The sequence below is a fragment of the Rhagoletis zephyria genome, unplaced genomic scaffold (assembly GCF_001687245.7).
Source record: "Rhagoletis zephyria isolate East Lansing unplaced genomic scaffold, Rhagoletis_zephyria_1.1 Rzeph_scaffold_00014, whole genome shotgun sequence".
Taxonomy (NCBI): domain Eukaryota; kingdom Metazoa; phylum Arthropoda; class Insecta; order Diptera; family Tephritidae; genus Rhagoletis; species Rhagoletis zephyria.
The window spans coordinates 72,251-87,016 of NW_016157098.1; the positions used below are offsets into that span (position 1 = coordinate 72,251).

The 14,766-nt window shown below is 42.9% G+C and overlaps 2 protein-coding genes across 17 annotated transcripts in view; both read left to right on the plus strand.

The window, feature by feature from the left end:
- The window catches only part of LOC108359950 (guanylate kinase-like), a 74,588-nt gene extending 70,763 nt beyond the window's left edge, over positions 1-3,825 (plus strand). For 9 of the 14 annotated variants that reach the window (XM_017612093.1, XM_017612089.1, XM_017612074.1 and 6 more), the window contains exons 2-3: positions 2,710-2,902; positions 2,973-3,825. In XM_017612093.1, coding sequence (XP_017467582.1) covers positions 2,857-2,902; positions 2,973-3,613 — 687 coding nt within the window. In that variant the 5' untranslated portion in view covers positions 2,710-2,856 and the 3' untranslated portion in view covers positions 3,614-3,825. Of the gene's footprint in view, positions 1-2,620; positions 2,663-2,709; positions 2,903-2,972 lie in introns of those variants that run through there. The other 5 variants (XM_017612141.1, XM_017612132.1, XM_017612121.1 and 2 more) reach the window with 3 other exon arrangements.
- Positions 1-14,766, plus strand: part of PIP4K (phosphatidylinositol 5-phosphate 4-kinase) — a 122,884-nt gene that overhangs the window by 70,721 nt on the left and 37,397 nt on the right. For all 3 annotated transcript variants that reach the window (XM_017612033.1, XM_017612016.1, XM_017612025.1), the window contains exons 2-3: positions 6,882-7,204; positions 7,284-7,381. In XM_017612033.1, coding sequence (XP_017467522.1) covers positions 7,067-7,204; positions 7,284-7,381 — 236 coding nt within the window. In that variant the 5' untranslated portion in view covers positions 6,882-7,066. The remainder of the gene's footprint in view (positions 1-6,881; positions 7,205-7,283; positions 7,382-14,766) is intronic.

Below are 14,766 nucleotides of genomic sequence, written 5' to 3' on the forward strand. Positions count from 1 at the left end.
AATATATAATTTGATCTTTGCGCGCGATTTTGCAAATATGTGACCTGGTCTACGAAAAGGGAGCTTACGTGCGAAAACTAGTTTTCTGTGAAAAAGCTGTTAAAAGTAAGCAACTCGTTTCGTCAGTTTCTCATTATCTCGTTAATTGTTCTCCGCGCCGGACGTCCAGTAAGTGTTGTTGTTGGTCCAGTAAGTGTTGTTGTTGGTCGGAATATTATTATAGTTCATCGTGTAAGTTGCTAGTGTGGAACATTTAAAAAAGTAACACTGAAGAAGTGACGTTTACTGTTTCTGTTTATTATCGCCTTCGCATTTCGCATTAAATAAAACATGAGTGTTGATGAGGAGTTCAGTGCCGTATACGGACAATATTTCCATGAAAAGGATGATGAAAACTATGAAGAGAGCGATGATGATGAAGACGAAGTATGTGTATCTCAGGCAGATGATACACACGTAAAAAGATCTCAAGGAAAACGACAACAAAGAAAAATACATAAACTACTCAGCATTATTATTTTTGGCCCATAATACGTTTTTCTAGTGTATAATCATGTCTTTATAGCTTATAATTCAATGTATTTTGTTCATTACCAATAAATTATATTTTGTCGTATTTTTACTCTTCTTTCTCTACATTTTTAGTACACTTCTAAGCAAGTTAGGATTTTCTGCTTTTCACCACGTGAAAAAGCATCTCATCTTCCATCCGAATCAACCAAAAAGTGAAAATTGATTTTTTGACACCTAAGCCCCCTTTCCGTAGACCAGGTCACATATATGTAATTTTTGATTTTCAAAATTTTTGATTTTCAGCCTCTTTTTGCATAATTTCAGGAAAAGAACTTTCGAGCAATGAAAAAGTCTCGCCAAACATTAAGTAAAAAGCGAGTATTTACACCTAAGTCATTTTATAGTATAACATTTGTTTTCTGAGAGTGAAAAGCAGGAAACAAAAATGAGCCAAAATTCCATCATATTTAACGACTGAACTCACATTTTTTTTAGCTTTGGACGTTATAGTGATCCAGTCTTCCCCATATTTTACATTTAGGTTTTTCTAATAAAAGTGAGAGCATAAACTAAATCATCGAAGTTGGATGAAATTTAATGTTTCCGCCCCCAAGAGTAGAAGGCGTGGCAATTATTCCATCTTTACCAAATTTCATGATTCCCCATTCCTAAGTAAAACTAGAGCCCATGTCAAGTTTCAGTGAAATTGGTGCAAGTTTAATATTATTTCCACCTGCCTCCATATAGTCGAAACACTGTGCGACGTGTGGAAAACAGCGGGAGTGGTCCCACTGCAGGAATTGGTAATCCTGCCAACAAAGGAGAGTGTTATCGGCCGATAACTCTCCTTTCCCTTGCAGCGGAGACACTCCCGCATTTCACGCGCTGACTGACCCCACCGAGGCATCAGTATGTCTTCCGTAAGGCGCACAGAACCGCAACAGCACTTTTTGCTATAAACACTCGGAAGAGCCGCAACCTTGTTGGAAAGCGCCCCTGTAAGAGAACAATCTGAGTAGAGTTCCTCTCTCCCACAGGGACTTAAACGGTAGTCAGCGACATTCGTCAACAACAAAACAAAAAGTTTCACAGGGTGGTGTGTTTTTACCGCTTCTGTTTAATTTGTATATTTCCATTATGTCATATGCTGATCACTGCTCGATAATGGCGTCCGGAATAGAATTATTGACCTCGATAACGTTTTTCACCACTTGAAAGAAAGGCGAACCTATTCCGACTGTGAACAACTCGAAAATACTCGGAGTTACCTTCGGCAGTCTGCTCTCCTTCTCGGCGCACACGACCGAGTTTGGTAACAGAGTACAACAACAAGGTTCTCAAGTCGCTAGCCGGCAGCACCTGGGGCAAAGACGAACGACGTTGGCAACATTAGAGGCAATTGGCCGGTCGGTTCTAAACTTTGCAGCGCCGTGCGGCCGCCGGGGGTTTGCAGGACCCAGTGTACGAAGCTACAGACCTGCCAAACCACGGCACTCCAGACTGCCATGGGATGCCTTCCGATGTCACCAGAGCCTGCATGGTCAGATCCCCGTCATTGTCTCAACTTACACCGACTCCCGACCTGTGAATGCTGTTGTAGGAACACAACCAGCCGACGTGGGGGAGATAGAACTTCGCCTGCCTCGGAAGACTCGCACTACGCTTGTACAACTCCGTTCTGGATACTGCATCAGGTTAAATTTCTACCTAAGCAAGATAAACTGAGATGTGCCCAACGTATGTCCGGCGTGCAGAGAGTCACTCCATGACTCGACACACCTCTTCTTATGTCCACCAAATCACACTTAACTACCCCCCTTCTCTCTCTGGTCCAACCCAGTCGGAGTGGCATACTTCCTGGGCCTCCCTTTAGTTGAGCTTGAACACAACGACTAGGAGAAAAGCCGATCTAGGCAGGGCGCAGTAAGCGCTAAAACAACAACATGGCGAATTGAAAATAGCTATTTCTCCTCTATTAAGATAAAAAAGTGCAACTGTCAAATGCAATTGTTTGCTTTCGTTTACTTGTCATTCACATTAGAAAACCGCTGGCAGTTTTCGGCGATGTTGTCCAAGTTTGCTGGGGTGTATTCCTAAAATAATTCCGAATTAATTCGTCAATCTGTATTAACGCTGCCATCTTTCTAGGGTATAAATAATTTTATTAATTTATATCTAATTTATATTGTAACGAAGGTAACTGCTTCAATCAAATTTCCATAGTGCGGCAAAACGGCGTATGTAGAGCAGTGCTTGTTAGCCAAACAATTAGTTTTTGTTAATTGCTTTCAAGTTTATAAGTTGAACCACCAAAAACCGTTTCCAAGCATAGCCGTCGTATTCATGTTGTGTGTGTTTACCACAGGGATAAAAGGAGGCACCCTGAAATGTAATTTAAAATTTACGAACAATGTATTTTGGTTTCTGCTTTTAAATTGTTTAATTTCTGCTTACTATAGTTTTCGGCAGGATGTCATCATCGGAAACTCTTGCTAAAGGACCACGCCCTCTAGTCATATGCGGCCCATCTGGTTCCGGAAAGACCACATTGCTGAAGAAACTCTTCGAAGATTTTCCCCACACATTCGGCTTTAGTATATCGCATACTACACGCGCGCCACGTGCAGGCGAAGGCCACGGTGTACACTATTATTTTGTTGACAATAAAAAAATGCAGGAGAAAATAGATAACGATGAGTTTATTGAAACTGCTGTTTTTAGTGGAAATACATATGGCACTACTAAAGCGGCAGTTCTAGACATACAGAGATCCGGTAAAGTCTGCGTTCTGGATATTGAGCCGCAAGGTGTTGAACAAATAAAAAAAACTGATTTGAATCCTATATTAATCTTTAATAATCCACCATCACTAAAAGATCTGGATCTGCGCTTGCGTAAACGTCAAACGGAAACTGAAGAGTCCTTGCAAAAACGACTAACGGCAGCTGAAAAGGAAATGGCATACGGCTTAACTCCTGGGAATTTCCACAGGATCATACATAATATCGACATTGACGAGTCATATGCAGAGTTGAAAGAATTTGTTGTAAACGAGTTGAAGAAACAAGAGGCCGAAGGCATTGCAATACGCTGGGAATAAGCCTAGGGGAAAATCCAATTTGAAGTTGTGTTAAATGTACACATAATCTATGTAAAAAGGCATTTGCTTTTAAAAGTAGTAATGTTATGAAAGAATTATATAAAAACTAACTTAATGGTAAAGTTAAAATTTTTGACGACGTTATGTTTAACGAAAGTAGTAGTTGATTGATTATTTTATGTTAAAAATATATTTAAATTGTATAATTACAATATTTTATATTGCATTTTTTCCTGCCCATATCGATTATTCTGGCTGCATTACCTGAATGCGTAAGTGTAAGAAAGTGTCTTTTTAAACTAGGGCTTTAGAAGTATAATATGTATTAAGAGGTTATTGGGAAGCTCTTACCATTCAATGTCTTAGTTTAAGCCGTGATTGTTATTGATTGTTTGAAATGTTTAATTGAGTAAAAAATATAAAACTGCATTAATAATATGCTTGTTTTTTTTTTTTAATTTGAAAGTCGTAAGGTAATTGATACATCCATGTTCTGCTTATAAACCCATTAAGTTAAATCCGAAAAGCTCTTTATTTTACTGATGGTTAATGCTTTTCCAACTTGGTAAGGGATTTTTAAAATAATTCAAAAAGGGTCTGCCTACGTGTGTTCTTCAATATTTCAAAGAAAGTAATTGAAGTTTACAAAAAAATACTGCACAAACCGTTTTGATTCTGCATTCGGGGTAGAACTTTATTTTCCTCCTAATTGTGTTACCGTTTTAAATATCTTGGTATGTTAAATTAAAATATAGCCGTGTTTTTTTCAAAACATCAAAACTTATTTTTATTGGTAACATGTCCGAAGTTGCTGCTACAACAACAACAACAACCCCGCCCAGATCGATTATTGCTAGTAATGCTCGGTAACACTAAGACAAATTTAAAAGTGGCTTTTAAAAATTTAAGTAAACAAAAACTAATTAATTTAAAATATAATTTTTAATTTTTATTTTTTTATTTTTATTTTCACGTAAAGACTATTGAGAGAACAATTCTAGTAGCGTTGGACCTCTCCAAGGCGTTTACCACCGTCACTCACTCCACGCTACTAGAAGATATAGAGGCTTCCTCTCTCCCACAGGGACTCAAACAGTAGTCGGCGAATTATCTGAGTGGTCGACACTTATCAGAAATTTTTGGAGACAAATCGAGCAAACCCAGGAAAGTCAAACAGGGGTACCGCAGGGTGGCGTACTTTCCCCACTACTGTTTAACTTTTACATTTCTAAGCTCCCCCAACCATCAGAGGCAGTCTTGATTGTCTCTTATGCTGACGATTGCTCGATAATGGCGTCTGGGAATGGAATTGATGGCTTGTGCTCGAAAGTAAACGGTTATCTCGCCGAGCTTTCTCGCTTCTTCACTGGACGGAGCCTAACCCTCTCCCCTACAAAATCCTCAGCAACATTTTTTTGCAACATGGACGAATCAGGTCAGACTTCAACTGGGTATTCACGTCGATGACAACCCAAACCCAATGGCGAATACCCAAAAATCCTCGGGAGTAACCTTCGACAGTCTGCTCTCCTTCTCCGCGCATACAACCGCAATTATCAATAAAGTACAAAGTCGCAACAAGGTCCTCAAGTCGCTAGCCGGCAGCATCTACGCCAAGACAAAGAAACGTTGTTGGAAACGAACAAAGCAATTGGCTGGCCGGTTCTGAACTATGAAGCCCCTGTGTGGTCGGCGGGGACTAGTAGGACGCAGTGGGTGAAGCTACAGACCTGCCAAAACACGACACTCAGGACGGCCGTCTGATGTCATCGCAAGATCTCCTGCACGACAAGGCCCATATGCTCCCTATGAATGAGCATAAAACAATGCTCCGCAAGCAATTCCTAGTAGGGTGTCACCGACGTGGCACCCTAACGGAGGGTGTGTTCAGAAATGCATCAAGCCAAAGCATCAGTCTCTTTTATTTCTAAACTATAATTGATGGAAATGTCCAATATGCGCAACCACGATTAAAAGCTTAATTGGGACTTAGTTGCGTAAATAAGGTATTTCCATCAATTATAGTTTAGTGGTAAAAGAGGCTGATGCTTTGGCTTGATGCTTTTCTGAATACACCTAGACATTTGCATGCTGAAGAACCCTCGCCATGGCACGTCAGCAGGACGAAGTCCAGAGGTTCATAAAACAACCTCTGGACCCGACAGCATACCGACAGGCCTTGCACGGCATTCACAGTGAGTCAGTCTCGAGTTATATAGACTCTCGACCTGTGAATGCTATTCTGGGCACACAACCACCAGACGCGGACGAGATAGAGCTTCGACGGGAGATTCGGACCACAATAGCCCAACTTCGCTCTTGCTACTACAGCAGGTTAGACTCGTACCTGAGCAGAGTAAATGCAGATGTGCCAAACAAATGTCCGGCATGCGGAGAGACACCCCATGACTCGAGACATCTCTTCGCATACCCACTGAACCCCACTCCACTATCGCCTCTGTCCTTATGGACAGACCCTATCGATGCTGCCCGCTTCTTGGGTCTCCCGTTAGTAGAGCTTGACGACGAATGAGGAATTAACCGTTTAGGACGGGGTTGTTGTCGCCGCTACAACAACAACAAGAACTAATGCTGTTTTCTTTTCTACCGAAAAATGCTGCCTTCTCAGTGCCCTCTACTTTGGGAAATGCGAAGTTACTGTAGGAAACTTTACTTACGTGATGGAATCACTCATTCCTTATGAAAATTCGAATAACCCTAGTAATACGCGGAAAAAAACAAATTATTTTCTCGTAAAATTTGGGTGATGAAAGTTTTTTTATAATTTAGTATCTAATGCCTACCCAAATCGCCTATTAGTTTTTTTTAAGTTGAAACGCATCGCATGCCTGTTCAATGAGAGACGTGATCATATGTAGAAAAACAGTTTCAGTTAAAAATAAGACAAGAAAACTATAAAGACCAATGGACCTTCGAAGTTCATGCTAGTAATACGCGGTAACACAAGGAAAATATACGTGATGGAATTTTTTCCATAATTTTCCGTAGTTTAGTACCTAATAAACACATACCAAAATTGCTAATTAGTTTTTTAAGGGAGAAACCATCGCAGGCCTCTGCATTTACTAAGTTTTTTTATGAATATCATAAAAAGCTTTTTAAAACATGTTATAATTAAAAAATTAATTGAAAATTAGAACGTTCATTAAATCGCCAGTTGTTTTAAAGTAGTTTGGCTTTAAATTACTTGTGATCATTGAGTTTCCATTAACGATGTCAAACTAATTTCTGTATTATTCTTTTGCAGAACCACTGGTTAAGGTTTTTAAATTCAATATACGCACAATAAGTACAGCACTACTGCAGTCTAAGGAATATACTAAATAGGCTTAATTTTTTACAAAGAAAATTTTCAAATTGTCACTCATGTTCAGAAGGACGTAGACGGTGTAAACTTATTTGAGAAATCGCCAACCTCAGTATTTTGATAGTATGGACAAGAAAATGTCGACATCTTCGCAGCCACGCATATTAAAAAAGAAACATTTTCGTGTAAAACATCAAAAAGTGAAGCTCTTTAGAGCAAATGAACCGATTTTGAGTGTTTTCATGTGGGGCATTAATCACACGGTAAGAACTAACTTGTATACTTATTCTTTCGAAGTGGACCATTTAAAATAATGACATATATTTTTTCACATACTTCTAGATAAATGAACTAAGTCATGTTAATATTCCTGTGATGCTTTTGCCTGATGACTTCCGTGCATATTCAAAAATTAAAGTCGATAATCATCTTTTTAATAAGTACGTAAAATTTAAACTTTTATTCATACAAATAATTTTGAAAAAGGAACATATTCTTTTATGTTTCTGTATATTTTTATTATAAAATCTTTGCTGTTTAGTTGAACTTTTTTCAATAATTAATTTTAGTCTACATGGCGTTAACAGCCGGCAATACCGGAATCAGAGCCTTACTGCCACACTCACTGAGCGTTTTCTGCCGCCTGGCGTTAACGCCAAGGTGTCACCTAAACAAAAGCGGCAACACTACACCGAAAGTAGAAATAACAACTCCAATAACCACACGTTTGTGTGTAGGTAGGTAGAAGTGGCTGTCGCCTTCAGCGGCACACTTAGGCCATAAATAGGAGCCCCCTTGTGTTACCACCAGTCAATTATCCTCACTGTTGCACCACCTCGTGTCGCTGATGAATTTCATCAGGCAACTTGCGTCGGTATTTGAAACCTCCGTAAACTCGGCTAGGAACGGTGAATTCAGATGATGTAGCCTGTTTCTACACAGTGCAGAACATTTATACAGGAGATGCAAGACTGTTTCCTCCTCTTCATAGCCGTTACAGCTTCTGCAACATCTTCGGAAAGGCACGCCGAGACGTTAGATATGTCCTATTATCTAAAAGAGTATACACTTCGTGACCGCTTCCAATCCCATTTAGACAACGTGTACCAAGAAATTCGACAAATCGTAAAGGATGTTTTTTTAGACGTGTGGTTTTCAATGAGGCAATACTTTTTTCGGAGTTGGTTTATTTAGACAGCTGTTACTTGATTTATACTCAGTTTGGTCTGCCATTTCATATTCCGCAACAACGTTTGCAAATCGTGCAAATTTATTATCAAAATAATGCTTCGGTTCGCGCGACGCATCGCGCGCTGCGTCCAATATTCGGTCGACATAATCGCTCAGCAGAATCGGTAATTCGAGCAACCATGGATCGGTTTCGCACCACGTTTACTCTAGTGGATAATGCGCATCCTCAGAGATCCCGTACAGTGCGCACCGAAGACGCTATTGATGCTGTGGAGCAGAGTATCGAAGAAGACCCGAATGAGTCCATCCGCCATCGCGCGCAACAATTGGAACTGTGCCCATCCATGCGGGCTTACAAAATCCAACTCGTGCAAGAATTGAAGCCGAACGACCATTTAGCGCGTCGCACGTTCGGCGAATAGGCCCAAAGCGAGATGGCCACCGATCCCGATTTTCACAAGAAAATTTTGTTCAGCGGTGAAGCTCACTTTTGGTTGAATGGGTACGTTAATAAACAAAATTGTCGCGTTTGGAGTAAAGATAATCCACAAGCCGTTGTTGAGACGCCGTTACATCCTCAAAAAGTCACTGTTTGGTGTGCTCTATGGGCACAGGGAATCATTGGTCCACATTTCTTCAAAAATGAAGCCGGCCATAATGTTATAATCAATGGGGGAACACTATAGAGCCATGATTACAATCAATGGGGAACACTATAGAGCCATGATTATGACTTTCGTGCTTGAATTGGAGGATGTTGATGTGGACGACCTTTGGTTCCAACAAGACGGCGCTACATGCCAACGAAACAATCAACTTATTGAAGGAAACTTTTGGTGAGCGCATTATCTCGCGTCCTGGGCCTGTGGTGTGACCTCCAAGATCGTGCGATTTAACACCGCTGGACTCTTTTTTTGTGGAGTTATGTGAAGTCGCTTGTCTACGCAGATAAGCCCGAGACGATTGACGCCTTGGAAGAGAATATTCGNGCTCAGCAGAATCGGTAATTCGAGCAACCATGGATCGGTTTCGCACCACGTTTACTCTAGTGGATAATGCGCATCCTCAGAGATCCCGTACAGTGCGCACCGAAGACGCTATTGATGCTGTGGAGCAGAGTATCGAAGAAGACCCGAATGAGTCCATCCGCCATCGCGCGCAACAATTGGAACTGTGCCCATCCATGCGGGCTTACAAAATCCAACTCGTGCAAGAATTGAAGCCGAACGACCATTTAGCGCGTCGCACGTTCGGCGAATAGGCCCAAAGCGAGATGGCCACCGATCCCGATTTTCACAAGAAAATTTTGTTCAGCGGTGAAGCTCACTTTTGGTTGAATGGGTACGTTAATAAACAAAATTGTCGCGTTTGGAGTAAAGATAATCCACAAGCCGTTGTTGAGACGCCGTTACATCCTCAAAAAGTCACTGTTTGGTGTGCTCTATGGGCACAGGGAATCATTGGTCCACATTTCTTCAAAAATGAAGCCGGCCATAATGTTATAATCAATGGGGGAACACTATAGAGCCATGATTACAATCAATGGGGAACACTATAGAGCCATGATTATGACTTTCGTGCTTGAATTGGAGGATGTTGATGTGGACGACCTTTGGTTCCAACAAGACGGCGCTACATGCCAACGAAACAATCAACTTATTGAAGGAAACTTTTGGTGAGCGCATTATCTCGCGTCCTGGGCCTGTGGTGTGACCTCCAAGATCGTGCGATTTAACACCGCTGGACTCTTTTTTTGTGGAGTTATGTGAAGTCGCTTGTCTACGCAGATAAGCCCGAGACGATTGACGCCTTGGAAGAGAATATTCGGCGCGTTATTGCTGATATATGGCCCCAATTTCTGCAAAAGTGGTCGAAAATTGGGTCTCGGCTGGAGTTTATTCGAGCCAGCCGCGGCGGTCACTTGCCCGAAATCATTTTTCAAGCATAATGGCAAACTCTTGTCTTTATAATAAAGGTAAATTCTTAGTCATACCATTAAACTATATGCGTTTTATTCCTTCTTGAAAGTCACATGTCTAAAAAACACCCTTTACTTTGACTCATATTTCTTCAGCTTGTTTGTATGCAAATTCGCTAAGTAGCAGCTTCCAAGTGGCAAAAGGCATACCAAAGCGTTCTTTACCAGGAACAATCTGCTTGGTCGTACCTTGCCTTGCAAGTTCATCAGCCATGCAGTTTCTTTCTATGTCCCTATGAGTAGGGACCTAAGTGAGGTGAAGTCTGTTCTGCTTGACCATCTTCTGTAGATATAGGCGGCATGAAAATGTGAAAGAACTCTGAGCTTTGATTGCAGCCTTGCTATCACTAAAAATGAATACGTCTCTTCCAATCGTTTCGGTTCCAAGACTCCCCGCAGCCTCCATGATAGCTGACACTTCAGCTTAGAATGGGCTGCAGTAATTTGGTAACCTAAAAATTTTCAGAGGAAGGTTTCGTGAGTAAACGTCTCCTCCTACCTTACCGTCGAGTTTCGAGCCATCTGTATAGATGTCAATACTATCAGGTGGAGTGTTAATATCTTCTTCCCACTCCTCCCTGCTCGGGATTCTTATGCTAAGGTTGCTTTCCGTAACAGATATCGAAGCACAACGTTCTGCGCTGTTCGGAATAAAGCAACATTTATTTGATATATAAGAGTGTCTCTGGGCTTCAGGAGGCCAATAGGATTCTTCTCTTAAGCGAAGAGCAGCGAGCGCTACCACTAGAATTTTTTACCTTCTCGTAAAGAGGACGACCTTGCTTCAGCTGACGCTTAGGCCACAGCGGGTGGACCACCTGCATCAGCTCACATAGGGTTTGCGTAAACTTTTCCCTGAAGGCGATTGAAATGTCAGCGGCATAGGTAATGACAGAGTAGCTGACCGATAAGCTGCGCCAGTGAGTTATCCACCCCTAGAGCCCTCACGGCATCAGTAGTAGCTTCTGGATGTACGTTGCTGAACGCGACTTCAATATCCAAGAAAGCTACGAGGCAGAAGTTCTTAACTAGCTCAGTCATAGAGATATACCCAGTTAAAACTGAGCTAGTACCCTTTACTAGGGGGTACAAATTGCCGCTTCTCGTACCCCCTAATAGATTAAAATATAATTCTCAACATATAAGGATAGGTTCTTCTGAAACAAAAAGACAGCGGAACGCATTAAGAACGCCGTAACTGCACTTCCCACTTGCAAATACAATAGGAACATCATGGTGACACCACAAGGATAGTATAGGGGATATATACGCAACTTCACATCTCAGTTATATCCCATGGAGCCTTAGTATGGTCACCTAATGAAATCTACAGCGCACTGCAAAGGATACAAAGAAGTGCGAAGTTCTAAAAAGCGGAAACTTTTGGCTCCACGCTCACGTATGCCCTCTAATTAGATAGATAGATATTAATATGAGGTGTGCACCGGGACTTGGTGATCTATTGTGCCCTCTTCTCTTCACACCACTTCATCTAAGCCCAGATCCCTCAGAAAATTCAATAGGGCCTTCGGGAGTAGGGAGTGGATGCGCTCAAGCTGTGGCCACAACGAGCCTAGACTCCTCTCACGTCTTCTGCAGACTGTATCACACTCGGTGAGATTGTGAAGTGGCGTCTCGCTGGTCAAGTCACAGAACCTACATAGATCATTCGACCATATGCCCAGCTTATGTAGGTGACAACTTAGTCTGCAGTGTCCTGTAAGAAAACCTGTTACAATTCTAAGCCTCTCTTTTGGGAGGTATATTAAGCTTTGGAATCTCTTCTTGTTAAACCCTCCCAGTAAACTCTTTGCCTGGCGCATTCCTCCCGAACTGCGCCAGTTTAGATCCCTTTGTGTGAACCTCTCTCCTAAGCTCCTCCTTTATAGTATTGGGACCTATTCCCAGGAATGGCTCTGGGCCAACTGAAGTGATGGCTGCCGCCTCTCTAGCGAGACAGTCAGCCACCTCATTACCCTATACTCTCCTATGGCCGGGTACCCACGCTAACATTGCTAGAGTATATGACCTTTCCTTTTCCACAACTCTCTCTAGCAAAGCTAAGCAGAGTTCTTTTGGCTATCTGCTCTATGGGGTTATGTGAAGAGGCTCGAGTTCGAGGACTACTTCCTGCGCCGTCGTCGGACATGCATACATATGCCAGTCTTTGTAGCTTGGTGAGTGATTGCCTCACTGTGGCCAGAGTAGTCCTTGAAACCCAAGCCACCGCCCCATAGGTAATCATTGGCTGTACTACCATGGTGTAAAGCCATCTTAGGATATTGGGGCTACAACCTCAGGATTTTCCCGCCAGACGCTTGCACACCATTAAAGCTTTCGTGGCTTGGAGGTGATCGCATCCACATGTTTCTTCCATAGAAGTTTGGTGTCTAGGATTAGACCCAGATACTTCACTTCGCTGGCGACGTTGACCGAGACCCCATCCAGGGTTATGTCCCTCATACCCGGCAGGGCTCTTATCCTAGTAAAAGGGATGCTGGCGGTTTGGCCGGATTGGTGCTAAGGCCTTACTTGGCATACCATCCTTTTGTTAATCTTAGACCTCTTTGAATAATATCGCAGAGGGTGCTCTCAAGCATCCCCCTGGCACTCATCACTATGTCATCCGCATAGCCTTGGCAGCGGATACCATTGTCGGAGAGAAGCTGAAGGAGTTTATCCACCGCTAGGCTCCACAGAAGAGGGGATAAAACGCCTCCCTGAGGGCAGTCCTTTGTTGTTAGTAGTTGTATCACGCTGTCACCAACCTTGGTTTCAGCAATCCTAGTACGCAACAGCGTATCCACCCAGTTACAGATCACTGGCAGCACGTTTATTTTCTCTAGTGCTTTACGCACTCCAGAATGCGACGTATTGTCAAACGCCCCCTCTATATCGAGGAAAGCGCAAAGCACTGTGTCTCCGCATTCAAAAGCCCCCTAAATTTCGGGTGTCAGTTGATACAGGGCTGTGTTCGTGGACCTTCCAGCCCTATATGCATGTTGCCTTCAGAATGCTAGATCTAATATGATTGTCTATTATCTTCTCCATTGCTTTTAACGCAAAGGAAGTAAGGCTTAAAGGTCTGAAAGACATTGCTAGCGAGTAATCTCTTTAACCCACCTTCGGGATGAAGATTACTCGCGCCCTCCGTCACACCTGTGGAACGTAAGCTTCCGCAAGACTGCTTCACATTATGTCCACTAGGTGTGGTATTAGATTCTCGCCATGGTGCTGTAACATCACTGGGCGGATGCCGTCTACCCCTTGTATCGCTCAAACGATCCCAACTCCCACCTGACTGAATCCTGGGTGAAAATACTTCTTGCTAGTTTCCAGTCACATGGTCGTGGTCTAGTTCGCCAGACCCCCGCTCCAGTTCTAAGGTAGTGGCATCCGGGAAGTGTGTTGTAAGCAGAGTGGCTGCCCTCTCATCTTTGCTGTTACTGTAGGTGCCATCCGGAAGCTTTAGTGCTAGTTCCGATTCTACAGTCCCTCTGGCTAGAGCCTTGTGTAACCTCGCGGCTGCTAGAGTGTTCGAGATGCCTTCGCAGAAGGTTCTGAAACTCTCCGCCTTCCTGATCTCTGCTGTAGCTCGTTAGTTTAGCTGTGTATTCCTCCCAGCATCCAGTGCGCCTGGCCTTGTTAAATAACCTGCGCACTTTCTTCCGGAGAGCTGAGAGCTCCCGAGACTACTACGCTGTTTTGGCCTACCCCTTCGGCTTGGTCTCCGGGCAGCTATAGTTAAAGGCCTCGGTCATTATGTCCGTCAACCTGTTAACCTTATATTCTAGCGACATACAGCCATCTCTTCTGTGTTGCCTCTCTATACCGGGTAGGTTAAAATCTAATAATGTCCTATATTTTTCCCAGCCAGCATTCCTGGGGTTCCTCAACAGAGGATTTGCCGTGACCTCCGCAAGAAATGGATAGTTCTATGGTCAGACAACGAAGGCTCCTTGGACACCATGGACCATGGTGTGATCAGATCGTTACCCAGGCTGTTGCTTAGAGTCAGATCAAGGACCTCCTGCCTTACTCTGGTGACGAATGTTGGACAATGTCCAACATTGTTTATACATAAATCTTCGCTTAATATGTACTCTAGTTAGCACTCACCCCTTTTATTGATGTCGGTGCTCCACCACTCCACGTGGTGCGCATTTGCGTCAGATCCGAGGATAAGAGGAAGTCGGGCCCTACGGCAATGCGACACCAGTTGTTGTACCTCTGCTGGGGGTATGATGTTGTTGTCCCCCGGAAAATATGCAGCAGCGCCTTCCATCGACCCGAAGTGTCACCTGTACTGCTTCCAAATCTTGCGTTAAAAACTCTGTAATGCAGAAATAATCAATATCGTTTCTAAGCACTACACATGTTCTGGGCCTCTTTGCGGTATGGTCCCATATTACTTTATTGTGCGATCGTTCTAGGCCCCTTACCTGGCCTCTGTAAGTCCACGGCTCTTGAGTAAGTATAATGCCCAGATCGTCCGTAGAAAACCTGCTAGCAATTACAGCCGAGGTTGCAATCGCATGCTCGCTCGAATTTCGCGGACTAATATTTTTGTTATAATAATTTTTATTACATAACAAAGATTCATGAGTGTTACATATATGTTTCCGGTCGTGCAGACACCCCTTGATAGAGGTAATC